This window comes from Eubalaena glacialis, chromosome 2 (genome assembly GCF_028564815.1).
Source record: "Eubalaena glacialis isolate mEubGla1 chromosome 2, mEubGla1.1.hap2.+ XY, whole genome shotgun sequence".
NCBI lineage: Eukaryota > Metazoa > Chordata > Mammalia > Artiodactyla > Balaenidae > Eubalaena > Eubalaena glacialis.
In genome coordinates this window covers 120,196,700-120,224,658 of record NC_083717.1, presented here as the reverse complement: position 1 = coordinate 120,224,658, position 27,959 = coordinate 120,196,700, and the positions used below count along the sequence as shown (strand labels likewise).

Below are 27,959 nucleotides of genomic sequence, written 5' to 3'. Positions count from 1 at the left end.
GAGGAATCTACATAACAAACGTCACTAATTAGCCCTTATTTTTCATTAATGCTTCATATATTTACTTTCTCACAATTTGCTGCCCTAGAAACTCAAAGTTCTTTTTCTCTGTCCTGTTACTTCTCTAAAAATTTATTGCTCTTTTTGTTAAGATGTTATTGTTAAAAACAAGACAACAGGCTCAAAATGGAGTCACTTATGCTAACTTAATTACAATTTCAGCTCTCCCAGAAATGGAATCTTAAACCAGTCAGTCAGGGATTGCCTGATCAGTACTAGTTAGGTAATCTGCCTAATAGACCCCTGCCATCCGCAAAAGGAAAGTGACCTTGCCGTAACCAATCTGCTTTTTTGTCTAGTATAATCTAATTGTTCCCTCTCCCTTCTGCCTATAAAAGTCTCTTATTTTAGATAGCTCCTCAGAGTGCCTTTCTATGTGCTGGTTGGATGCTGCCCAACTCATGAATTGTTGAATAAAGCCAATAAAATCTTTAAATTTTACTGAGTTGAATATTGCTTGTTAACATTATATAAGCCCAAGTTCTAACCACCCTTTTGAGTTACTTGTAACTGAGTGCTCCCCTGTGTATGTGCGATGCATATGTTAGGAAAATTGTTTGTTTTTCTCTTGTTAATCTGTTTTTTGTCAGTCTAAATTATAGGGCCAATGAACCTGAGTAGAGGAAAACAGTTTTTCTTCTCAGTGTTTTAGTAACAAAACATCTAAGGTCTACTCTGACTGCAGCTTCAACTTATAAATTTGATTTGCCCTCTGAGAGCCATCTGGGTTGAAGTCCCTCCAGTACCCAATATTTTGCATGCCCAAAATATTGGGGCTCTGTGCTTTGCCAACTTCTAATGATTCAGAAAAATAGGGAAGCAGGCATAGTTAATTACCAGGGTTATTGATAGTTGATAAGAGCAAATATATCCTGAACATTTACTCTGTGTCAAGTGCTATGTTAAATGCTTAATGTTAACGTTATCTCATTTAATCCCCACAACCTGCCAACTAAAGAAGGTCACTCTTGCCATCCAACTCTAAAAGGATTGAGTCATTAGCCACTGTGGTTGCTGACTTTCAATACACCCTGAAAGGTGTTCAGGGCAGAGGTCAGGAATGAGGCACTCTGTGCTTTGGGAAAACTGGCAGAACAGGCCTTCAGATAGATATTTTCAGGAGAAAATTTTATGAACCCAATTGAGACAGGAGGGACGGGGGCAGGACACAACCTTTAAAAGAATGACACACAGCGGAATTTCCTGGTGGTCCAGTGGTTAAGACTTGACGCTTTCACTGAAGGGGCCCGGGTTCAATCCCTGGTCAGGGAACTAAGATCCCACAAGCCATGTGGCCTGGCCCAAAATAAAAAAAAGAATGACACAGCCGTAGAGGATAGGACAAATACTGGTTAGAATCAACTAGGCCCAAGATGGGAGGAGATTCGAATTCCAGTAGACCTGGAGCCTCATTATAAGCTCACGGTAATACATGTGCGTGCTAAATGACACACCCACCAGCACCATGACAGTTCTGAGGCTGGCCAAAAAAGGCCAAAAAGTGGGCAGTGGCCCAGCTCCTGGAAATCTCTGCCCCTTCCCCCAAATAGTTGGAATAATCCTCCCACTTGTTAGATTATGAAATTACCCAGCCCATAAAAACTATCGACCTCGTACTCTGGGGCCTGTCTCCTGAGATGACCCACTTTCTGTCTGTGGAGTGTGTAACTCCTGAATAAATCTGCTTTCACTCTATTTCAGCTAGCTCTTGAATTCTTTCCTGCAGGAAGCCAAGGACCCTCCTTGGTGGCCCATCTCTTCTTGCTGTTTTAAGTAGTCCAGAAAGATTTAGGTCATTATATTCGTGTTTGACTTTGCAGATCTCAGAAAAGGATGCATTCAGTAAGTGAATTTTTCATCTCTTCTGCTTTCCCCCTTTGGGAGTTCCTGTGGAGATGTTATGATAATAGTTGACATGGATGAAAGGCAGACAAAACATAAGGAACAGACTACTGGAAGAAGCCTGGCTGATTCCCCTGAGGAATCCACTCCTAAATGATTAAAAAGCATCAGCCTAGCCTTTAAAGTTTGAAGTTGAATACTGGTGAGGAAGCTACCCTCCTACTTACTGATGAGACAGGGAGAAAGGTTCAACTTGTCAGAGAAACTGATGCTTCTTGCCTTATTATATTGAAATAGGAACTGGTCTGGTTAGCCACATTTTTTTTTTTTCCCTCAGCAACATAAGAGAGCTTAGATTGAACTTAAGTTCTCATAACAGTGCAAATCTCTGTGGGTGTGAATATGAATATATCTTTTTAAATAGGTTGTAAATCTTCTGAGGACATGGATTATTTCTTTTCTTTCTAGAACTAAGCAAGGTTTTGCTCATGACTGATAATCAGTATATTTGTTGATGCTGATTTGGTTCCAGTTTAAACACAAATAAGAAGTGAAAATGAAGGAAGGTTGTCGTTTACTTGCTGTTTTAGGAATTTTGCTTCAGTACCTAGGATAGTTCAAAATTATTAATAAGCTGAAAAAGTACCTGGTTTATGTACCACCTGCAGCTGACAGTGAGATGAACTAGGTCTGGAAGGTCAGATTCATGTTAAATTAAAAGGGCAGCAAAAGCCAGAAACTAAGGTGGATCTTATTTTTCAAAAAAGTTAAAACGCTAAGTATAAATAGTTAATCCCACTTGTTAAAATACAAAACCTCAAACCTTTAGTTTCCTCTGCAAAATAAATTGGAGAGGGTAGGGCTTGAACCAGGCACCAGGCAATGCTCTTGCAGGTCTTTTAGCGCTGACATCCTGGGATAGTACGACGGGTTCAAGATGTCAGCTTGGGAGTAGGAGGCTGCTACATTTGATCATATACTCTATGAACTTTAATGGACTTTCTCCCCGCCCCTGCCCATCACCAGCTCTTTTACGACTATATCAGATTCCCCTGAGGATACCTACACTCTAGCATAACGAACTACAATTTAGCAAAACGTGGGCCCGAGGAGGCACCCAATAAATGTCTGCTGAATGAATGAACACCTGCGGGCTTAGGTTCTACCTCGCTTATTCGTAAGCGTCCCCAAGGACCAGATCGCAAATCGAGTTCAGGTCCGGGTAGAGGTCGAGCTCCCCAACCCCGCTCCGCACTTCTCTCCTCCAATAACCAAGTCTAAACTGATGCCTGCTCAGTGACCGGCCAAGGTGGTTCTCACTGCGGGGCAACTTGACTTGCTCTAATGATCTGGGACAGGCATCTGCAGTTAGCGCCCTCAACAGAATTAGGACCGAGCGGGTACTGAACCGGGAAAAGCCAGACATTGCCTTAAAGCAGATCCAAATAGTTCATCTTTGAGGACGCTGGTGGACCAAAGAGAACGCTGTCCGCTGAAAAACCTCTTCCCCTCTTCCTCCCATACTATCTTGTTGCTGGAGCAACTGTGGGCGTCACCAACATGACGGCGGAAATAGCGCAAAAAGATACACGTCTCCAGATCACGGACAGACCCGTTGCGCAGGCGCATTAGCTTTCTCTGGCTGTAGTTCTCATTCTGTAGATATATTCTGCGTCTGCGCATTACTTGTTTCGTGCCTTGGCCGGCCTATACGCCTGCGCAAAGTAGCAAATTGGGGAGGGCGGAGCTGGTTATTAGCGGTGCGCATGCGCCGACACTACATCCGGTGTGGTCGTCGGGTCCGCTAGGAGTGTGGGGTACGCTGGCCGGAATATCGAGCGTGTAGTCATGTCGGCGTCGGTGTTGTCGGTCATCTCGCGGTTCTTAGAAGAGTACTTGAGCTCCACTCCTCAGCGTCTGAAGTTGTTGGACGCGTACCTCCTGTATATACTGCTGACCGGGGCGCTGCAATTCGGTTATTGTCTCCTCGTGGGGACCTTCCCCTTCAACTCTTTCCTCTCGGGCTTCATCTCCTGTGTGGGGAGTTTTATCCTAGCGGGTAATGATTCTATAAGTGGTATCAGTTATAATGTGTTACTTTGATGCGTGCTTTTATTCCCACAGTACTCGTCTCTCTATATGAGACCACCGCCTCGTGAAGTTGAGAGAGGAACCCGCATTGCCCTCTTTTTGTGAATGGGGAAATTGAGGCACATTCAGGTTGTCGTGCTTAATACCAAAGAGCCGCCGAGGAGCTGGGATTAAATCTGGAAACACCTTCATGTTGCTGTTCAACCTGGTGATCCACTTCACTTCATATTGGTCCATGGAAAACTCCCAACTTTCACTTAGCTTTAACACAACTTTGAAGTTGGTAAACTTTTAAAATGGAAAACCCAACTCTGAAGCTGTCATTTCACTATCCTGAACTCAGTTTTCACTCACATAGGTCTATTTTAGCTTTATTATTCTGATTCCCAGCAAATTTGATACCTTGTAGACTGCCATATTTAACGAGAGCTGACTGTCCCCATATATTTTTGCCAAAATCTGACCTTTCTTGCTCAACAGGGATTCACTGAATACTGAGTCCAGGCTTGGCCCAGCGAGTGTTGGCCAGTACAGTTTATAGGTGGCTACCACATGAACTTTTCCAGCCATGGTATCACCTGCTGCATGACTTGGAAAACATGCCAAAATTCATGTTTTTTTTTTTTTTTCCACGTGTGATCATCAACAGGCACATTTGTAAATTGTATTTTGAATCTCATGCAAGGTATGGTAAAAGCTTTGGAGATACACCTGGTATATGTTTCTTGTCCTGAACGAGTTTACAGTGTAATTGGGGCATAGACAAAATACAGCGTTAGAATTGTCTGGAGACTTCATTTACAGTGGAGTCTTAATTACAGCTTAAACTTAGAAACCTGTAGAATGCTTATTACACATTCAAATTGCTAGTTCAGACTCATGCCAGAGATACTCTGCCTTCTCCTCTGTTTCTCAAGTTAAGATAAGTCTAAGGACTTAAGGACTAGTTCAGTAAGCCTGGCCTGGAGTTGCAGAGTTAGCCTGTACATCTTTGAATTTTGGCTTAGATGACCAAGACCTGGTTCTCTGTAGCAGCATCCTGGTCTATAGAAGTTTATATGTTACCATCATCAGATATACTACCCTACCCTCTTTGCTCTAGACTCCTCCTTCCTCCCCTAAAATACTGTTCATGACTAAGAATTTTATTAGCCAGACAGGAGAAGGAATCTTTTTATTTTATTTATTTATTTTTTATTTCTTTGGCCACCACGTGGCATGTGGGATCTTAGTTCCCCGACCAGGGATTGAACCCGTGACCCCTGCATTGGAAGCACGGCATCTTAACCACTGGACCTCCAGGGAAGTCCCAGGAGAAGGAATCATGAGAATGTCTGATTTTGTTTTCCAGGTCTGGAAAGAGTAGGAATAGGGCGGGGCCTAAAAGGTGATTAAAAAAAAAGCCTTCTCTGTGCTGAAGTCACCCTGGCTTCATAAGCTTCTAGGGTTAAGAATGACTTCTCAGGGCTACGTGGAAGAGTGGTTTGCAGAAGAGTGGATGTGGACTAGAGTTGCAGATTATTGGTGTGATAGAAGTGAGAAGATTTTTTGAGCAGATAATTTTTCCAGTGCCAAGTCTTGTTTTTTGAGGCTGTTGTGGCTAAAATTGAATTAGCAGACCCCCTACTCTCCTCCTCAATGAGAAGTTGATAGCCTGTCATTGAAGAGAATGCCTAGTGAAAGGGCACTTTTTTTTTTTTTAGGGCACTTTAATAGTGAGGTCCTTTTGAGGGATTCTGATGTCCATAGGTGTTGGGTAATTGGTAATTGGGCCAGGGAAATGAAAGTTGCTTCAGGAAAAGAAGGGATTCAAGACAATTCAGAGTTGCTGTGGAAGGGTATCGTTTGCATTTCTTTTGACAGACTTGACCTTACTAAATCCACTGCTGCCATTTGTTAGCTCAGATCCTCAACTGGATACTGTTTTTTAAAAAAATTTTTGGCTGTGTTGGGTCTTTGTTGCGGTGCGTGGGCTTCTCATTGCGGTGGCTTCTCTTGTTGCGGAGCATGGCCTCTAGGTGCGTGGGCTTTAGTAGTTGTGGCACGTGGGCTCAGTAGTTGTGGCGCGCGGGCTTAGTTGCTCCGCGGCATGTGGGATCTTCCCGGACCAGGGCTTGAACCTGTGTTGCCTGCATTGGCAGGCGGATTCTTAACCACTGCGCCACCAGGGAAGCCCTGGATACTGGTTTTAATGGGAAATTTTAAATTTGGAGTTTATCCTTTGTTCTGGTTGTTGGGAAGGGAAGGCTTGTACTTATTTATAGTGCTGAGGTTTCTAACTTCCCCGAGTTGTGTTTCCTATTGGAAGAGAACGGAGGAGGCCACTTCGGCTGAGAAAGGGAATTGTAGACGATTACGTTGAAGGATTAGGTAGTGCTGGATGCTAGAGCTTTGAGTGCCAGGCCAAGGAGTTTTATCCTGTAGGTAATAGGAATGCATCTAAGGATTAAAAAATTAAAAAAAAAAGTTTTAGATTTAAGTAAAGGAGAGACTTAAAATTGGTGTTAATGTGTAGGATGAATTGGAGGGAAAAGTTCTTTAGTCTGGTTCCCTTAATTTCTTTTTTGGCAGTCTGTTCTCTTCCATTCCTTCTGCATGTGTTATGTAGCATATGTTCTTTGGAAATTGATTAGTACATTTTAAACCGATATAGGATGCTATCACATTTTTAAAAAAGCCTGGTGTTATTTGGGCCTGATGAAAATGGTCTGTTTTCTTCTATTCCCTCGTGACTGGGAGACTTAACCATGGTTTCAAGGAGACAGAGGTAGAAAATTTTTTTTTTTTTTGGATCAACAGTTTACAGTATAGTAGGCTTTAAAAGGACTTCAGAGGTAGAATATTTTTCTTCTTTCAGACAGATTTCAGACATCCTCAGCAGCTGACTGTTTATCTTGTGGTTAGATCTCTCTAGAGGAGGACATCTGTCCCTTTTTCAGAGTAATGTGTCAGTGTTGGCAGCCCTTCTAGTTTCCTTTTTTACCTAACTGAAATCCCTCTTTTTGCTCATTTAAAGTGCTATTTTGGAGGGATGAGTGGAAAACAATAAGACTGTCCTTAAAATAAATCTTTGATCTTGAAATCAGTTTTTAAGTCATTTCACAACTTTGGTCTCTTCTGTTTTCTAATCTATATGAAATATTTACGGATTAAAAAAAGTAGTTTTGTTCCCCCTAGTTTACAGATCCAAAAACAGTTTGAATCTGAAAGGCAAGGAGGCCTAATTCAGAGTGTTTTCTGTCTCACGGGAGATCTTGGGCTGTGTGGACTGGGGTCCAGCATTTCTTTGGAAATTATCTATTAGATTTCTGGGCCCATAACTGTTGTCCAGGAGATTGGAAGTTTGCCAGCCTTATGCCTGACAGTCCTGTTTCTAAACCTCTTTCGTATCCATTGCTACCTCTTCATCCTCTGTCACTCAGGCTCTCAAATACCTCTTATCTGGACTCCTGTAATCTTCCTTAATGATCTCCCACACTCTCATCTCTCTCCCTCCACTCATCTTCCACTGTGTTTGCAGGCTTGATTTGACTTGCAAATCTGATTGTGCTACTCCCCACATAAAATTTGTCTGTACCCAAAGAGAAATTTAAAAAAATTTTAATGGCATAGAGGGTCTTTGATAATCTGGTCCCGGCCACATCTCCAGCTTCCTCTCGTCTCCGCCTCCTCTGTACTTTATATTCCAGCATTATTGAGTTACTTGTTATTCCCTGAACATACCGAGATGTCTTAAGCTATTTTACCTTTGTTTGACTGCCCAGAAAATTCCTTTACTTCTCAGCCATCTCAGCTCAAGTGCTGCTTCCATTTGAACCCTTCCCTGGCTCTTCAGATTTAGGTCTTTCTCCTGTATTCCTATTTCAGTACACTGTAGTGGTGTAGTGCTCTTTTCATCTCTGCATCCTCAGTGCTTAACACTGTATGTTAAACTGTGAGCATGCCTATAATAAGTTAAGGAATATTGACCAATTATGTGCCAGGTTCCCTGCCAGGGTACTGAGGATTTAACTGTGGAACACGCAGACATGATCTCTACTCCCACAGAGTTTATAATCTAGTGGGAGATGCAGACAAGTAAACCTGGATATAGTGCTGTGATGGAGAAGTATTGGTGAGAATAGGAACACAAGTAGGCACTCACCCCTGCCCAGTGGTCCTATAATACTTCCCTGATATGTTTGCTTTTCCAAAATATGCTTCATATTTTCTCTCTTCACTTTCATCTATATTTTCTCTTTTCCTTTATTCTCAGTTGATGATCTTGCTTTATTTTTTTTTTGCTAAAAAAGAAATCCTTTCATCTTCCTACCAGGGAATCATAGCGGCCCACCTACACATGGACCCCCTACTCTTTGACTTATTTCCTGTAATGGTGGATGATATATCCCTTTCCTCTCAGAGGTCAGCTTCTTCACTTGTGCAGAGGATCCAGTCTTCTCTTGCTCACTCAGGGACTCAGCTTCTGTAATCATCCCTCCATTCTGCATCATTCATTTCTCTCTACTGGATCATTCCCATCATACATACATGCTCTAATATCGTCCAATGAAAAAAATTAATTTGACTTCAGATACCCCTTCAGCTACTATTACATGTCTTTCTGCTCCATCACAGAGTTCCTTGAAAGGATAGTTGTCTAGTTGCTGTTTCTGCTTTCTCACCGTCCATTCATTCCTTAACCTACTCTTGGTGGTGGTCTGTCCCCACCACTACAGTGAAACTGCTCTAGCCATCTTGCCAGATCTAATGGCCATGTACCTCACCTTGCCTGAATGCTCAGCAACATTTAGCACTTAACATAGTTGGCTGCTTCCTTCTGAGTGAGTGAAGTACCTTCTTCTCAAAGCTTTTGCAGCACTATACTCTCCTGCTTGTTCCTTCTCACCTCACTGGTTTTTCCTTCCTACTGTTTGTGCTAGGTGCTTCTTGGTCTGAGGGCATGGTTCTAGACCTCTTCTCTGTATTTCTTTCCCATAGGTGAATTTAAATAATGTCTATATAACTACAACTACCACATTTATATTTTCAGTTTTGATCTGTTCCCTGAATTTCAAATTAGTAAGTCCAGTTGCCTACTTGACATCTTCACTTGATGTCTAACACACAACTCCAGATTGAACCTTGCGGCCTAGCCATTTGCCTCTTCGCTGGTCAGTACATGGTGTCAGCTTTGGTTAAGTTGTTGAAGCCACAAATTTAGAAGGTTTTTTTTTTTTTTTTTGGCTGCTCGGCCCGTGGGATCCTAGTTCCCCGACCAGGGATTGAATTGAACCCGGGCCCTCGGCAGTGAAAGCTCGGAGTCCTAACCACTGGACTGCCAGGGAATTCCCTAGAAGGTTTTCTTGATTCCTTGATTTCTCTTATCTCCCACATCCATTACATCAGCAAGCCCTGTCTTCTCCAAAATACAGCCTGTATCTCTTGACTTCTGTCCCTTTTGACTACCATTACCTGAGCTCTTTGGCTCCTGCATGACTCTTTGGCTTCTTGAACTTTGCAAACCATTCTCCGCATTGCAGTTCTACCATCCTTAAAAATTTTAGATCAGATTATTTTACTCATCTGCTCAAAACTTTGAAATATTGCTCCATTGTACTTAGAACTACATCCAGACTCTTTACTGAAGCTTACAAAGCCCCACTGATTTGGCCCTTGTCTCCCTCTTGCCCTTGATCCCTACAGCCTGGTCAGTCTGACCAAGATTGTTCTTGCTATCTGGAATGCTCTGCCCCTAGATCTTTGCATGGTTGGCTCCTGTCTTTCAAGTTTTGGTCTTAAATAGCACCTTCTTAGAGAAGCCTTCTGTGACCACCAAATAAGAAATAGCTTCCCAGTCACTCTTTTATTACCTTGCTTTTCTTCATAGCGTATATCACTACCTCATATTTCCTTGTTTAGTTGTTTTCTCATTTATTATGTTTCTCTCCATTAGAGTGTAAGTTCCCTGGGAGCCAGACTCTTGTCTGTCTTGTTCTGTGCCATAGTCCTAGCACCTGGGACAGTGCATGGCGCATAGTAGATGCTCAGTAAATATTTTGCTGACTAAGTGAATATTTAAGGAGACAAATTAGAACTGCTAAAATGGAGCAAGCTGCCTTAGGAGGTAGTACATTTCCATCTTTGGAAGTGCTCAGGAAGGACTGAAGGATCTTTTGTGGAGGAGCTTTTTGAACAGGTGTTCTTTGCCTTTTTGAGAATTACAAACTGTCCAGAGCCTGTGTTACTGATAGAGGCGGCATATCCCTGCATCTGAGGGATTTGCTGCCTCTGTCAGTAACACAGTCTCTGGATGGTTTGTAATTCTGCACCTGGGGATGACTTATCAGATTCTGGATATGGTGAGTATACTTTGGAACTATTCCTAGCTGATTCATGCAGCCTCCCCTGGCATGCCCATATCCGCCACCTCTTGGGTATTTTGTGCATTAGATGGGGTGTTGGTCTTCAGGACCTTCAGGGTCCTTTGCATCTCTGTGCGATTCTGATTCTTATGTTGTCATTGAAGTAACTTGGGTTACTATGATTATGATAATAATAACACATCAATTCATTTCTTTGTCTACCTTCATGGGGAGCTTCTCTTTCCTTTTGTCCCCTCATATTTCTCGAAGCACTACTCTACTCCCATCTTCCACCCCAATAGCCGCTGTTAATCGTGTTTGGTGTCTCTTTCTCCAGATTTTTTCCTAGATTCCAACTAAAATAAATGAGAAAATAGTTATTTGTGTGTGTGTGTGTGTGTGTGTGTATATATATATATGCAGTTTAAGAGAAATCTGAAAGGGAGTAATATTTTTGGCTTTTTTTCACTTAATATATCGTGGACATCTTTACTGTCAACGTATAGCGAATTAATCTCATTCTTTTGAATAATTGCATGGAATTTTATTGCATGTCTGTAGTGTAATTTATTTAAGTAATCCCCTTGATGTCATTTGGACTGTTTTCACTTTTTTTTTTCAACTTTACGAACATGCTGTTAGAATGCCTTTGTTCTCTAAGATAAATTCTTTACTCAAAAGACATTTAAAATATAATAGATGTTGCCAGTTGCTCTCCCAAATGGGTGAACCAAGCTATACTCACCACAGTGGGATTTTAATTGGTCGCTCTTGCTTCAGTCAGTGTCCTTCATATTTTGAAGGGTTCAGGTGCCTGAAAAGATCCGGGGTTTTCCCACACTGTTTGCATGTTTAAGCATAATGAAGACTCTGTTGCCATGGCGATGGACTCTGAAGAAGTAGTCTGGTAGTTTTTTTTTTTTAATTTGTTTATTTTTTATTTATTTATTTTTGGCAGCATTGGTTTTTCGTTGTTGCATGCGGGCTTTCTCTAGTTGTGGTGAGCGGGGGCTACTCTTCATTGTGGTGCACGGGCTTCTCATTGCAGTGGCTTCTCTTGTTGCAGAGCACGGGCTCTAGGCGCACGGGCTTCAGTAGTTGTAGCACGCGGGCTCAGTAGTTGTGGCTCGCGGGCTCTAGAGCACAGGCTCAGTAGTTGTGGTGCACGAGCTTAGTTGCTCCGCAGCATGTGGGATCTTCCCGGACCGGGGCTCGAACCCATGTCCCCTGCATTGGCAGGCGGATTCTTAACCACTGTGCCACCAGGGAAGCCCAGTCTGGTAGTTTTCTGACCTTTGGGTTAGATCTCAGTCTGTTGCCTTTTCTTGGTTAGTGATGGAATGGATGCTAGCCTGAAGCAAATTTGGGTTAAGTAGTGTAATCATTTGTCACAGGTGTAAAGATATTTTGGAAAAGTGTATTCCTAGAGCTTTCTTTTCATGTCAAATGGTGACTGTGGCTATGGTATCAGGTTGGAATCTTCAAGGGTACAGAGTGTGGTAGTGGAGAGTTCTCTGTCAGCGTCATGTAACTTAGATCTCTTGCCTTTTTTGAGACAAGCAGCTGCTAGAACTTTGAGATCAAAGATTATCTACAATTGTGAGGTCCTCATGGATAAGCATCTTTGCTGCCTAATGTACACATTCTGTTGGAAATAATTCACAATTTTATAACTTTTGGTCATTCAGCCTAGCCCCTTTGTTACTGCCTCAACTACATCTTGATCTAGGTATAATTATAAACTTAATTCAGGAGATAAGAGAGTTCTAAAGATATTTTGGTGTTATATCAATATTTTTTTTTTCTAAGTAAGCCTTTGGTTTTTAGCCTAACTCTGAGAAGTCGTATTGTTCCCTTAAACAATTAACAGCATAAAATTTGTGTACAACTTGATGAACTTTTAAATTCACTCTTTTAGCCACCACCAGATTAGGATATAGAACATTATCAGTACCCTAGAGGCCTCTCCTCCTGCCTTCCAAGTCATCTCCTGTGAACGATAAAAACCACTGTCCTGATTTGTATTACTGTAGATTGGTTTTGGCCAATTTTAAGCTTTATATAAGTAGAATCATAAAGCATGTATTTTTTGGTGTTTGGATTATGTTGCTCATCATGATATTTGCAGAATTCATCCATGTTGTGAAGTTCTTTTTCATTGCTATATGGTATTCTATTGTATGCATATGCCATAATTTACCCATTTTACGGTTTTTTTTTTCTTGGCTTGTGGGATCTCAGTTCCCCAACCAGGGATTGAACCCGGGCCCCTGTCAGTGAAAGCGCCAAGTCCTAACCACTGGACCGCCAGGGAATTCTCCCCATTTTACTGTTGATGGACATTAGATTGCTTCCAGTTGGGGGCCATCATGGGTATCATTCCTGTACGTGCCTTTTGATGGACTTATGTGTCATTTCTGCTGGAACAGAAGTGTTGGGTCAGAGGGTATGTGTGTGTGCATTAGTCATACTTGTTTCATACTTCTTGATAATCACTTTTGTGTTTTTCTTCTTGTACAGTTTGTCTGAGAATACAGATCAACCCACAAAACAAAGCGGATTTCCAAGGCATCTCCCCGGAGCGAGCCTTTGCTGATTTTCTCTTTGCCAGCACCATCCTGCACCTTGTTGTCATGAACTTCGTTGGCTGAATCATTCCCATTTACTTAATTGAGGCGTAGGAGACTAGAAGAATGTAAGTGATGATCTTAGTGCTTGTCACATAGTGTTGGTTTTAGAAACAGAAATCGGAGGGGCTGGTTTTGATCATGGTTGTCAGAGTTCCCATATTGTTGATAAGACGTTTGCAGAATTTTCCATATTGGTCTGCAGAGTATGTGTTAATATCGTCATGATTCATCAGTGCTGCTGCTCTTGGTCGTTGCCTTCTCTTCTCACTGTTCTGCAAATCATTAAGGTAACAGAAAATGAGAGTTTGCTTGTAGCTAATACATCAATTTCTGCACCAATAACTCCATGAAAATAACTATGAGATCTTGGAAGAGACATAAATTGTAAGTTTTGCTTTTAGATTTGCTCTATAATTTTTTTTCTGATTTTGATCTCAGATGACTTCAAATGCCGGGCCATTGTCCCCATAGTACCTAGTATAGTGCTTACACCTGATGGACATCCAGCATATGCCGAATGAATGACGATGGCTGCTTGCTTATATATGTGCCAAATTAAAAATTAGTGGGAAAATTGGATTAGCTTGGGAGAACACTTTAACATATAGGATGAGATGCCATTTGGTCATTTGCCAGTTTTCTTTTTTTAGCAATAGAGCTCTTTTTTTTTTAAAGTAAACTCATATAGAATCTCAGCAGTGGAGCCGAGTTGTTCTGATTGACAGAAGTTGAAAAGCCGTCTTTGCTTGGGCTCTCCATGTGTGGTATGCTCTCCCCTCCATCCTTCCCTCCTAAGCAGAATCCTAAAAGCTCTGAGAAGTACTTGACTCTCTCTCTCTGTCTCTCTCTCTGTGTGTATGTGTATATATCCACTCTGCACGGCATGCGGGATCCTAGTTCCCTGACCAAGGATGGAACCCATGTCCCTTGCCTTGGAAGTGTGGAGTCTTACCCACTGGACCGCCAGGGAAGTCCCTTGACTCTATCTTAAAACTTATGTTATATATGAGAAAACAGAGGTCCAGAACAATCCACTGGCCTTCCCTGGCCACATAGCTAAGTGGAAGCAGCATAGCGCCTTAGTCCAATGGTGCTCTTGGCCTAGTGCTCTTTCAGTATCCCGTGTTGCTCACTGATGAATGAATGCGCTCTATTCTTTGCCTTTCTCCTACAAAATTAAATGTTGCTATTACTGGGGTAGAGAAACGAGAACCTTAGGAAACTTACCCTCTTTGGGGGAAGGATATCCCAGGACCAACCTCTTTCTATCACAACTTGGAAAGCTATCATTTTTGTACTAATCAGAAATCTAACACAAGAGGTAGAGCAACCATGGACAAAGTGAATGCAATAATGTGACAAGGACTTTACTTCAGTTTCTAGCATGAATCAATCAGTTACTTAATATATTACATAAATCCTTTCCATAGATATTGTCTCAAAAACAGTACTGTTAGTTCAGGTAAGGTTTCATTTTTGGCAGTGGTAAGTTGACAGAGGTGGTTTATATCAGTAAAAGAGGTTGTGAACCACTTCTTTCTACTATCTTAATACAGTTGAACTTTTTGGAGACCCAATCAGGACTTGAGTTGTTCCCCCATGTGCTAGTCAATGCCTTGATCCTGGGAACACAAAGAAAAGTAAAATGTGGCTGCCTTCAAGCAGTGAACAGTCTAGAAGGGGAGAAGGGCATGTAAACACAGCAGTTAGAGCCACACTAAAGACCTGAACAAAGTGCTGTGGCGGTCCAGAGAACTGGGCCGCTGTGCCATCTGGGAGCAGAGGCCACAGACAGGGTGCCTGACCAATGACAGCTTCTTGAGTACAGCTAGAAAATTCACCCAGCAGCATTGACCTGCGAACATCTTGAGTAACCCTTGGGCTCTGATAGAAACCTTGCTGGAAAGGTCATAAGTCTTCTGATTGCCCTACTCTAAATTTCTAGTTACTTTTTCTAGATGAGTCATATTGTATGCTTTAACAAGGGGACAGAGCAAACAGTTCAAGGATGTTTGTTCTCTAGGATCAGGGAGATACCAAATCATGAAAAATAATTTCCTAGGGCTGTCGTGATTGGAGGAGGACTCTGCAGCAGAGAGGCTAGTATTTCAAAATCATGACAAAAACAGAGACAAGAAAGCAGGCTCAGCAGAAACTGCGTACTGCAGACCCTATTAACGTTCTAGGGCCACCTGTTCAGCTGGAAATTATGGGCCCAAGGTATAGCACAGTCTTCCAATCCCAGATTGCAGTGTTAAATCATTCTATAGAGAGTATATTCGTAGTGAAATCCTTCTGTGGGGGACTCCCCAGGGGGTTTTTCACAGAGATCATTTGTGAAATGATCACAATTTGACATATACTGTACTGTCCTGCCCTCAATTTTCAAATATACATTTATTTGCCCTTTTTCTGTGCTTCTAACTCAGTTCTATGTACAGTGTGCTAAAACACTTTTAAAATGGTTTTCGAGTGAGCTTTCAATATTTATATCAACTCAGAAGGTAGAACAAAACAGGTTGAATATTCTCCATATTTGACAAGTATGTTGAGAGTTGGGTATAAAAAGAATAAACATCTATAGCTTACTGCTGTTGTGTGAATTTGGGGGTGACATTTAAAACCAGCAGCTACTGTGAAAAAGCATATCAAAAGAAAATGGCACTGAGTTAAAGAAATTTATTCCAGGAGAAGTAAGGAAGTTAACAGATAGTGAGTGCTCGCCTGGGCCAGGCTTTAAGTCTTATTTTATGTTCAAAACAACCTTATGAGGACAGGCTTGGTAATTCCACTTACAGATGGAAACTGAGGTTCAGAGAACCTTGCTGGAAATTTTTTAAGTCTAGTAATCCAGTCTGATGTCAAAAAATTTTTTTAATATCTATTTTTGCTTAAAGTTGCTTATTATAAAGTATTTGACAATTGCAGAGTTAAAGAAATGTGTTTAAAAAGTTACCACAGGGACTTCCCTGGCAGTCCAGTGGTTAGGACTTTGCCTTCCAATGCAGGGGGTGCTGGTTCGATCCCTGGTCAGGGAGCTAGGATCCCACATGCCTCACAGCCAAAGAACCAAAACGTAAAACAGAAACAATATTGTAACAAATTCGGTAAAGACTGTAAAAATGGTCCACATCAAAAAAAAAAAAAAGTTACCACAGTTACTTTTATCACCGTCCTTTCCTTTATTACTTACTTTCTTTGCTTGTATGACAATTTAAAAAATACAGAAAAGTACAGAGAAGAATATAACAAACACCGCCGTGTATCCGCCACCTGGAGTGAACAGGTTTTGAACAGATGAAGCATTGTAGATTGAGCTGAAGTTCCTTTGAATCCCTCCAGTCCCCATTCCTTCCCTCTGCTGTAAGACTTGACTGTCTTCATGGCACTTTTGTTCAGCTAGGACTATTGTAAAACCTACATCTGTTAAGACAGCCTTTTCCAAACTTCAGACTTCTGTGGCCTCCTGAAAACATGTCCAGAGATGGCAGTGTGAGAAACCTGTGGTAAAAGTTAGCTGTTCAGTTGGCAGCACTGGTATAAGTGGCTATTCCAGTGGTCAAGAATAGAGTCATAGGGGCTTTCCTGGTGGTGCAGTGGTTAAGAGTCTGCCTGCCAATGCAGGGGACACTGGTTTGAGCCCTGGTCCGGGAAGATCCCACATGCCGCGGAGCAGGTAAGCCCGTGCACCACAACTACTGAGCCTGCACTCTAGAGCCTGCGAGCCACAACTACTGAAGCCCGTGCACCACAACTACTGAAGCCCGCACGCCTAGAGCCCGTGCTCCACAACAAGAGAAGCCACCACAATGAGAAGCCCGCGCACTGCAACGAAGAGTAGCCCCTGCTCACTGCAACTAGAGAAAGCTCGTGTGCAGCAACAAAGACCCAACATAGCCAAAAATAATAAATAAATAAAATAATGAAAAGAATAGACTCATAATGAATGTTTTTTAGATTATCATAAAAATGCAAATGCAAATAGATAACTAATAAGAACCTGCTGTATAAAAACAATAAAATAAAATTCAAAAAAAAAATGAAAATGCAGGGCTTCCCTGGTGGCGCAGTGGTTAAGAATCCGCCTGCCAAGGCAGGGGACACGGGTTCGAGCCCTGGTCTGGGAAGATCCCACATGCCACGGAGCAACTAAGCCCGTGCGCCACAACTACTGAGCCTGCGCTCTAGAGCCCGTGAGCCACAGCTACTGAGCCCGTGTGCCACAACTACTGAAGCCCTTGCACCTAGAGCCGGTGCTCTGCAACAAGAGAAGCCACTGCAAGGAGAAGCCCATGCACTGCAACGAAGAGTAGCCCCCGTTCGCCGCAATTAAAGAAAGCCTGTGCGCAGCAAAGACCTAATGCAGCCAAAACTAAAATAAATAAATCAATTTATTAAAAAAAAAAAAATGAAAATGCAAAAGTGAAAAATGCTCCTAGTGAGCTTCTGAGTTGGGAGAATCCATGCACACCTAAAGTGATGATCAGTGTTTGGCACTTAGGTGGCAGTAATCTATTTTGAATGAATGCATTATATAGAAGTTCAGTAGGTTTGAATATTTAAAGATTTACATACTATCCGTAAATATTTCCTGTTTTGTTTTTCCACGTCTCCTTGTGAAATTCTTTTCAGAAAATGTCAGCCTATCTCAGGTGTTCTGAAGGGAAATGAAGAAAAGAGGAACTTAGCTACATTGGGTCACAGCTTGGGAAGGAAAGTTCCTGATGACTGGGCCCTGGATCAGAGGGAGAAGTGAACAGGGCTTCGACAAGGGGACAGACCTGAGCTTGGAAGTATGCTCAGCCTGAGGGCGATTGTTTGCCACCAGGTTGCGCTGAAACCTTGTTAGTGTGGCTTTGTTTTTATGGTGGAGGCTGTTCTCCCACAGGTCTTTAAAAATTCGTAGTGTTTAATCCCGGCTGGAGCGAGGGCGCTGCAGGGCTGGGCAGAACATAACTGACAAACAGTACTATTTACAAACAAGCAGTCACCGTTGGCTTTTTGAATTCATCAGTAAAGTACTGTAGTAATCTAGAAAGTTACCTCTGGAAGGGGATCTAAATGTTATTTCTTAGGCGCTACTGCCACCCAGTGGCTTGTACATTTCATTGCTGAGAGAAGGTACTACAAAGCCCAAGAGAAGCTGAGTTTGGGGGGAAAAACCACAGATACCTTTGTGATAAAACCTAGTTTCTTTCCAGTCACAGGAGGGCAGCAGAGGTCCAAGTGGGCCTAGGTGTTGGGTGGGGCTTGCTTTACATTCTGGCCAGAGGTGGGCGGTGTCAGTCAGGCACAAAAGGGCATGCAACCTTTGTCACCTAGGGAAGACCAAGTGCACGGTGACCCAGAGATTGACCTTTTATTTCCTTTTCTGATCTGTCAGTTCGAGAGCTCCCTTTCCGGTTTCTTGTAGACCTGTTTTTGCTCTCAGCATGACATCCTGCTGGCAGTCATCTTTAATTTTTTTGGGTGGGGGGGTTAGTTTCCATTTCATTTTCTCGGTGACATTTCACCTTATATTGAATTAGGTTTAGCCACCAGATAAGTTCTCAAAAAGGGAACTACTCTAAATTTGTAGAAAGTATTTTGAGTTAGCATAATCTTTTCTCAACCCCCTTTTTTTTTCCTGGTTGGAGGGTGAGATTCTTATTCTTAGAACCTTGAATCTGCTTATTTTATTTACAAAAAACCCAAGTAATTGGTGATTCTTGAATTGGTGATTGTGCTCTATTTGGTATTTGGTTCATTTAAAACTACCAAAAAAAAAAAAAAAAGAAAAAAAAAAGAGAATATCAAGTAGATTTGTGTTTTTTTAAAAATTTGGCCAAGCTTTGCGTTTTGCGGGTTCCTAGTTCCCTGACCAGGGATGGAACCCGGGCCCCGGCAGTGAAAGTGCTGAGTCCTAACCACTGGACCGCCAGGGAATTCCCATAGATTTCTATTTATGAAGTTCATTCCCTGCCTTAGTTTCTCCGGCCTTGAAGCTCAGATGATTCCGACTGCAAGTCATCCTGCCCCCAGGTTGCATAAGACCCTCTTCTTGGGGCCCTCACGGTCCACTGTGCATGCCCCTAACGCTGCACTTACCACATGGTTATGAAACCATTCATTTTCCTGTCTCTACCACTGGACTGTTAAATTCCCACAGGGTGGGGACCTCAGAGCTTAGCACAGGGCTAACGGTCACAATGCATGTTTGTTGAATGAGTGTATGAATGAGTAAATCATTTTTAGCTGCAACAAAATGCTGTATAAAATAGCTGTATCATTGGTGATGCGGATGCTAAGACATGAGGAAAGTGCTGGGGAAGAAAGATGCCAAGGGAACAATTCACACGAGGGATGGTGGAGTGGGGCACGAGCGTGAGGCTAGAATTGGAAGACCTGTGTTGTAGACTTTGCTGTGTTGTTAACTAGTTGAATGGAGAAATAAGCTTGTCGTTGAGCCCTCATTTCCCTATGTGCCCAGGGAGGGGATTGGCCTGGATGGTCATCAGAGTCTCTTGCAGCTGTTAAAGCCTTTGATTCATAGTACTCACGATAGTCCCATTGTGTTTGAGGAAGATCATGCTGTTTGTGTGGATCCTCAGTTGAGCTTTGCTTTTTTTTTTTTCTTGCTTTTTACCTTCAGTTGTTGCTTTTTATCCATATTACCAGGTTTTCATCATCCATCAAAAGTGTGATTGTCTAACAAAATGCATGGTGTTTGTATAAGGCCTTTTACAAAATTAGACAACATTTATCAAATGTTTTACAGTTGTCACATAACCAGGCTTGCAGGACTCACACTCCACATGCACTTTTTTGAAAAAATAAATTTATTTATTTATTTATTTACTTTTGGCTGCGTTGGGTTTTTGTTGCTGTGCACGCGCTTTCTCTAGTTGTGGCGAGCGGGGGCTACTCTTTGTTGCGGTGCGTGGGCTCCACTAGTTGTGGCTCGCGGGCTCTAGAATGCAGGCTCGGTAGTTGTGGCGCACGTGCTTAGTTGCTCGGCGGCATGTGGGATCTTCCCAGACCAGGGCTTGAACCCGTGTCCCCTGCATTGGCAGGCGGATTCTTAACCACTGTGCCACCAGGGAAGTCCCCACATACACTTTTACACACATCAACCCACGTCATCCTCATGGCCCACCCTGTGATGGAGGTAGACAAATAGCAGTGTTCCCGTTCTGTACATGAGGTAATTAAACCTTGGTGAAATTTAAGTTGACTTGTCCAGGGCCTGGAACTAATAAGTGACTGAGTGGGAACTCGATAACAGATACTTTGACTTCACACTTTTATATTCTTTCCTCTCTATTATGTTCTAAGACTTTTGGATGATGAATATACACATTTTGTTAGAAGGTTTCCATTAACATTATTAAGCTTGCTTCTCTTTTTTAAATGGGAAAAACTTAGGAGAGGTTGATAAGAAAGGATGAAGACAGGCTATCTAAAATGTTTCTGCAAAGTTGGTCATCTTTAGTATGATCTGGAAGAAGTGGAGGAGAATGCAGATCAGGAGACCTGACTTTATCCAGAGAGGGTGACCCTGGGCCGGTGCTGTGCAGTAGAACTTTGCATTGTGCAAATCTAAGTCTGCACTGCCAAATATGGTAGCTACTAGCCACATGTAGTTATTGAACATTTGAAATGTGGCTAAGTGAGGCACTGAAGTTTTCATTTTATTTAATTTTAACTCAGCTTAAATAGTCACCTGTGGCTAGTGGCTGTGGTGTTGGATAGCACAGCTCTGGACAAATCTGTCAAACTCTCAGGTGATGGTTTCCTCATCTGTAAGATTGAGAGGATTGGACGAGCTGATCTCTACAGCTCCTTTCATTTTCAGATCCGTGCCTTCTGAAATTGTAGTGATTCACATTGAGCTCTGAACCTAGAGTTTCTGCAGAATGGTCTTTGATTCACATTTTCTCTAATTTCAGTTTTAATTGAGTGACCAGGATCTAGGATGAGATGGATTTGAAGGAAAATCAGTATTTGAGCGTATCTGCTCAGTGCTGGTGTCTGAATAGAGATGGTGCTGGGAAAGCAGATTCCAAACATAAATGACCCTGTCTGGCATCATCTTTTGTGTCTCTACAGAGAGTAATTCTTTTTAACAGTTCTTTGTGTTGTGCCTTGCTTTCTCTTAAGATGATGAGAACAGGCTGATCGAATGGTGCTGTCTTTCCTGCTTGGGTGAATAGACTGAAGAAGTCATGCTAACTCCTCTCAGTAGGTGTTTTCCACTTTGCATGTCTTGATATCAGGGGAGGAAATTTTATTTGTCAGTTTCTTGAAACCTTTATCCCCTGGTTAACAGTTGAAATCATTCTTCTGAGCTGGTGAATAGTCCAATTTTGTTGAGCTAATATTTCAAAGACTCCTAGAACCTCTGCTTTTAGAGTACTGTCTGGTAGATATGTTTTTGCCTTAAAAGAAAGGAGCAAATCTATGTAAATAGGAATTTTCTGAAAACCATTGTCAAAGAGATTTACTCTCATGAGTCATTTTTTGCCTTTTAGTTGGACCAATCCCAGTGTCTTAGATTAAGATGTTTTATTGTCGTAGGATCTCAAAACTTGGCTTTTATACTGAACGAGGATTTCTTTTATAATTCTCATTGTGTCAGGCTCTTCACTGAAGTGGCCCTGTGCTCTATTCCGCTCTCACTTTGGCGGTTAGAACTGATGTGTCGTATTAGTTCATAGTCTGTTGTCAGAGAGTTTGCTTTAAGACATTTGATGGAGTGAATAGGTTAGTTTTTTTTTTTTATCAGAAATGAAAACTGAAATTAAATTGATTCCAAAAACATAATCTAATAAACTCTTCAACAAGAATGAATAGGTTAGTTTTTTTTTTTTTTAATTTTTATTTATTTATTTATTTATTTTTGGCTGTGTTGGGTCTTCGTTTCTGTGCGAGGGCTTTCTCTAGTTGTGGCAAGCGGGGGCCACTCTTCATCGCAGTGCGCAGGCCTCTCACTATCGCGGCCTCTCTTGTTGTGGAGCACAGGCTCCAGACGTGCAGGCTCAGTAATTGTGGCTCACGGGCCTAGTTGCTCCGCGGCATGTGGGATCTTCCCAGACCAGGGCTCGAACCCGTGTCCCCTGCATTGGCAGGCAGATTCTCAACCACTGCGCCACCAGGGAAGCCCCTAGGTTAGTTTTAATAGGTCTGTTTGTTCTTATTTGGCACTGTGATCACTTTTGCTCCCTGTTTTTGCTCTTTGTTTTACATATTTCTCATAATTCCACTGATGCAGGAATGTTCTGCAATTATGTAGCATTTCTCTTTTATTGTTAGTGGAATAAAAGCAATCTGGCTAGAAGTCTAAGATCTTTCCTCTAAACTCTGATGCTAGAATCTCCAGGTCACCTGAACCAATGCACAAAATAAGGTGGTGCCCTTTCACCTACTGGTGTAGCCCAGCTTTTCTGAAACATAGTGTTTCCCAACCTTTCTCATCTTCACACATAGAAGATGACAATATTTTTATGGCACACTGCAGGAAAATGGGCTGCTTGTGGCTGGGGACATTGGGGCCCGTAGGGCCAAGGGGTCACCTTCTGGCCACACGGTGTTGGAGCACACCAGGTGGGCAGCCCTCCTAGAGGTGTGAGAAGGGAAGTCGGTGTTTACGGGGCAGGGCTGGGCTCCACTTCACAGCTTACAGTCAGTCCCATCTGACTGGCAGCTGTGTGGCCTCTTCTCTTGGGGTTACTCTCCACTTCCTTCTTGCCAAAAATAATCTTACTGTTAAATGAAAACAAAATGATTTCTTCTGTTTTGGTCCTTCGTTAAATCTGAGATTGGGAATCTTTCTCTACTTTCTTTCGAATTCTTCCTTCTTCCACTCCCCCTACCCCATCCCCCAAACTGGAAGTTAGTGCTTTGTAAGCTTTCTAAATCCAGAAAAGCTCTTTAGGCTAAGTTGCAATCCTCTCACCACAAAGAGGGTTTGTGGATCGGAGAGGTCAGAGTGACTTATGTAAAGTCGTGCAGCTAATTAATTGCAGAGGTGGCGTTAGAACCCACGGCTACAGTTCCGAGTGAGTTATGCCTTCGTGTGCTTGGAATTCAGATTTGAGCATTAATTTTTATGGATACCTCTATAAAATGTTCAGTGCAAAAATTTGCTTTATTCTGGTTGTTCTAACCTGGCTTAAATACTGTCCAGAATTTGGGAACCCCATAACTGCCTTTGTCTTTACGGGTTTAGAATTTAGATCGAAGAATTCGAGACCCTGTCTGTAGCATATCACAAAACATTTTTAGAAACCTTGAGTATCTCTTCTTACCTTTCTGCTTCTTTCTTAAAGGTTCACTTTTTGATTTCCCCTGGATAAGAAGAGCTCTTGAGATGGCAGTTTGTTGGACACATGGATTTTCTTCAGATTTATGCTTAACTACCGACTGATTTGGGTTGCGGTTGGAGAGCCCAGAGAGTTCCCAGGCTTCCGTGTCAGAACAACTTTGTAATGAGCATTTATTAGCACAGCCTCTGCCTTCCATGAAGTGTAACCTTTTTGCCTTCCAAATTAAAAAGCTCCATGCCACTCCTTCCTCTGCCTCTGGCTCTGTTTTTTGTTTTTATTCTTTATTGGTATGTAAGTCCTTTTTTTCCTTCAATCCGCTGTGCAGAGCGCTTTAGGAGTTGATAAGTTGCAACTGTGAATCTACCTCCACATTTTCATTAAGTGTATTTGAAGTTAATGACAAAAGGCGGGGCTGACAACCCTGGGAAACCACAGTCCTTTGTCTTTTCCCTGGAGCTGGTAATCCCTTACTAATCCTTCAATTGTTGCGGGTGGTTCCGCTCTTATGACACAATGCTTCCTGGAACTGCATCATTAAGCACTTTGTGAGAAAAGTGTGTGCTTCCCCATTTATATCTGTTTCAACGTGATTTAGTGGTGAAAAGTGAAATATGTATCTCTTAGACCGAGTAAGAAGAGTGCCAAAAGTGGGGTTTGTATATTTGCTTATTTATAGGAGACACTACTTTCCAAACCACCTTGACAAATGTTCTCTCATTTTGTTCTTACCATTATCTCAGGGGTTCCAATCCTCATTAGATAGATGAAGAAATTGAAGCTCCGATTTGTAACTTACTTAAGATCAGAGTTCATGACACACTTGGGTGGAACAATAGGTCTGCTGGCTGAAGTCTAGACATACTTATATGTATTGTGGTAGCAGCCCTATTTCCATCTTGGGTGCTATATACAGGAAATAAGCTATGTTGAGGATTCCGCTATTTAAATTTAGCTGACTGCTGAGATGGTGAGTTGTGCTCTAGAGGTTTCCCAACTTGGCTGCACATTAGAATCGCTTGGGGAACTTAAAAATGAAATCTCAATGCCCAGGGCACACCCCAGACCAATTAAATACAAATCTTCTGGGGTGGCATCTGCACTTTGTACCACTACCCGGGAGATTCTAACGTGCAGCCAAATTGGAGAAGTGCTGCTCGGGATTCTTGCTATGCAAAACGTAGCCTGTTGACCAGCAGTATTGACATAACCTAGGAGCTTATTTGAAAAAGAGACTCTCAAGCCCACCCCAGACCCTCCTGAAGCAGAATCTTTGTTTTAACGTGGTCAGCAGGTGATTCATGTTCATATTAAAGTTTGAGAAGCACCCATCCAGAGCAGGGGTTCTCAAATTTTGGTGTATCTCACAATTACCTGGGAACTTGGTAATGAACTTGGACCTCTGTGTTTCTTAGCTCTCCATGTAACTCTGATACACACTAAAGTTTGCAAATAGCTCTAGATTAGGAGTCGGCAAGCTTTTTCTTAAATGAATGGCCTGGCAGTGTTCCAGTAAAACTTTATTCACAAAAGCAAGCTGTTGGTGCTTGGGCCATGGTTTGCCATTCCGAGGGATGCTAGTTCACTAAACGATGACTGAGTAATTGAATATGCTTTAAAACTTTTATGTACACATTTTCTCAGCCATAAAAAGAAACAAAATTGAGTTATTTGTAGTGAGGTGGATGGACCTAGATAGAGTCTGTCATACAGAGTGAAGTAAGTCAGAAAGAGAAAAACAAATACCGTCTGTTAACACATATATATGGAATCTAAAAAAAAAAAAAAAAAAAGTCATGAAGAACCTAGGGGCAAGATGGGAATAAAGACGCAGACCTACTAGAGAATGGACTTGAGGATACGGGGAGGTGGAAGGGTAAGCTGGGACAAAGTGAGAGAGTGGCATGGACATATATACACTACCAAACGTAAAATAGATAGCTAGTGGGAAGCAGCCGCATAGCACAGGGAGATCAGCTTGGTGCTTTGTGACCACCTAGAGGGGTGGGATAGGGAGGGTGGGAGGGAGGGAGACGCAAGAGGGAAGAGATATGGGGACATAGGTATATGTATAACTGATTCATAAAGCAGAAACTAACACACCATTGTAAAGAGGTTATACTCTAATAAAGATGTAAATTAAAAAAAACTTTTATGTACACATTTGTACCTTTATCAGGAGGCTTCTGAATTATTTTTAGTGTAGATTGATAAACAGGTATTTTGAATAAGAAAAGCATCTGAACGTCAAGATAAATGGGTGGAAAACTGGGAATAATAGTGATAATTTTGTCAAGGAAGACATTACAGTTTTCAGAGCCTTTAATATACAAACTTTAATGTATGTCAGTGATCTTGAGATATATGGGGTAGATACTAAGCTCCCACTTAATTGGGTTAGCTGTTATCTCAGAGGTGATTTACCCAATCCCGTGGGAAACCTTCATCTTTGGTGTGTCTTTTCACCATTTGCGATAAGGCAGAAGCCTATAGACAGCTTTTGGAGTCTTGAGTTTAAATTTAGTTAAAAGCTCATTACAACTCATTTTTAGTCTTCTGTTCACTTGTTCAGTGGTTCTCACCTCTACGTGTAGGAGAATTACCTGTGAAATGATTCAAGTTTAAAAACTGCATTACTACTGCCCCCCAACCACCAATTGAGTTTCTGATTTTTTTTTTTTTTGGCTGCGCTGTGTGGCATGCGGGATCTTAGTTCCCAACCAGGGATTGAACCAACGCCCCCTGCAATGGAAGGGTGGAGTCTTAACCACTGGCCGGCCAGGGAAGTCCCAGAGTTTCTGATTCTTATGTGTGTTTTTTGTTTGTTTTTTTTTAGCTGAAGTAACTAAAGACATGGTAGATGCGAGGCACTGAATCAGGATGGGTAATCTTTTCATTTGATGCATCTTCCAGTCTGGATCTTTCTTTCTTTTTTTTTTAAAATTTATTTATTTATTTATTTTTGGCTGTGTTGGGTCTTCATTGCTGCATGCGGGCTTTCTCCAGTTGCTGCGAGCCGGGGCTACTCTTCGTGGTGGTGTGCGGGCTTCTCATTGCGGTGGCTTCTCTTGTTGCGGAGCACAGGCTCTAGGTGCGTGGGCTTCAGTAGTTGTGGCACGTGGGCTCAGTAGTTGTGGCTCGTGGGCTCTAGAGCCCAGGCTCAGTAGTGGCGCATGGGCTTAGTTGCTCCGTGGCATGTGGGATCTTCCTGGACCAGGGCTCGAACCCATGTCCCCTGCATTGGCAGGCGGACTCTTAACCACTGCGCCACCAGGGAAGTCCCTGGATCTTTCTTAATACCCACCGGCTGTGTTGTGATGGTGCCTGTCCTGGGTGCCCAGCGTAGCATGCTGCAAAAGTGGATTTTGAGTACTACGGCACAGGGTGAGCTATATCCTAGCATTTGCTGCTGCCTCTAGCTCAGCATCTTTACGGGGTGGGTTTATTTTCTGTGCTCTTTTGTGGGGCCGGGGGCCATTTGCCACACCACTGTACATGGTCTGTTCCCTGCCATTCTTTGCAGTGGCTGGAAGCCTGGCCCTCAGCACCTCCTGACCACACATTTCCTGCCACCTATCACATGGAAACCATCTCGTGTGTTTTCTTCTTTTAGCAGCCAATACCTTTGGCCTCTTTGATCACATCCTTTCATCTTAGGCTTCAAAACACTTTTGTTATGATGGTTGAACATACTTGGGGCGGTCAGAGAGGCCTGCTGTCTGGTTTTGGAGGCTCAGTGAACTAGCACTGGTGGTTACCAGGGGCTGGGGAGCTCGTGTACTAACTCAGTGTGACTGTGTCCTCCCATCTTGGCTTGCGGCTCTGGGCTTCTGAAGTTTGAGTGCTGTATAACTTTCTAACTACAGTTAATTTCAAAAAGTTTAGCAAATATTAAAAATGGCTTTTTCCTGCGCGAGGAAACAACACTTCACAGAACAAGGATCTTAGACGAGGGAATGAGAAAAAAAGAGGAGGACTTCTGAGGAACTAAAGAAAATATTTTGCTTAGGTTCAATTAATAGGTGGGTTCAAGCTTATGCAAAACTTCTATCAATGGGATGAAAAAGAGGTGTATTTTCAAGACCCTAGATAGGCAGCCCAGTGCTGCCAAAGCACTTTGCTTGCCCTGAAGGTGTTGATTCAAGGACCTGTTCTGCCACTTACAGCCTGTTGACCTTCTGTGGACCATTTGTTTTGACTCTAAAATTTAGCCAATAATTAGGCACCCAGGCACCGTGCTACATAGTGCGTGGGATTACCAAAGATAAGGCACAACCTTGGTCCAGGAATGAGTAGCTACCACTGAGGGCCTACCATATGTGTGGCATGGTATTAAGTGTCCTCCTGTTATTTATGTTTCCCTATAATCCCATGAGGAGGGAGGTGGTGTTCTCTTCCAGATGAGGAAATGGAAGCTCAGACTGTAGTGTTAGGGTTTGAATCTTATTTCTGTCTGATTCCAAAGCATTTGGATTAGGCTTTGAGTGAGATAAATAATATAACAAGCATGGGGATAATAATACTTCACACTGTTGTTCCAACAAAACGTAAGTGAAAGTACCTTGTTAATGCAACTGCTCTACAAATGTACCCTCAGAGCAGTTGTCAGAAACACGGAGAACTGTCCACACATACTGCTTTTCTCCCTCAGCTGCACGTCCAGTTTTACTGGCTTTCAGCTAAAGGACTGT

General features: G+C 42.4%; 1 protein-coding gene across 2 annotated transcripts; it reads left to right on the top strand.

Moving 5' to 3' along the window:
* Nucleotides 1-3,673: 3,673 nt before the first annotated feature.
* Nucleotides 3,674-23,517, top strand: DAD1 (defender against cell death 1). 2 transcript variants are annotated; one of them, XM_061182348.1, is made up of 3 exons: nt 3,674-3,961; nt 12,858-13,032; nt 23,275-23,517. In XM_061182348.1, exons 1-2 carry the CDS (start codon nt 3,751-3,753, stop codon nt 12,986-12,988), a joined length of 342 nt encoding a protein of 113 aa, XP_061038331.1. In that variant the 5' UTR covers nt 3,674-3,750; the 3' UTR covers nt 12,989-13,032; nt 23,275-23,517. The 2 variants fall into 2 exon arrangements, with proteins under 2 accessions (XP_061038331.1, XP_061038332.1); XM_061182349.1 differs by lacking the exon at nt 23,275-23,517 and adding an exon at nt 16,592-16,845.
* Nucleotides 23,518-27,959: the final 4,442 nt, after the last annotated feature.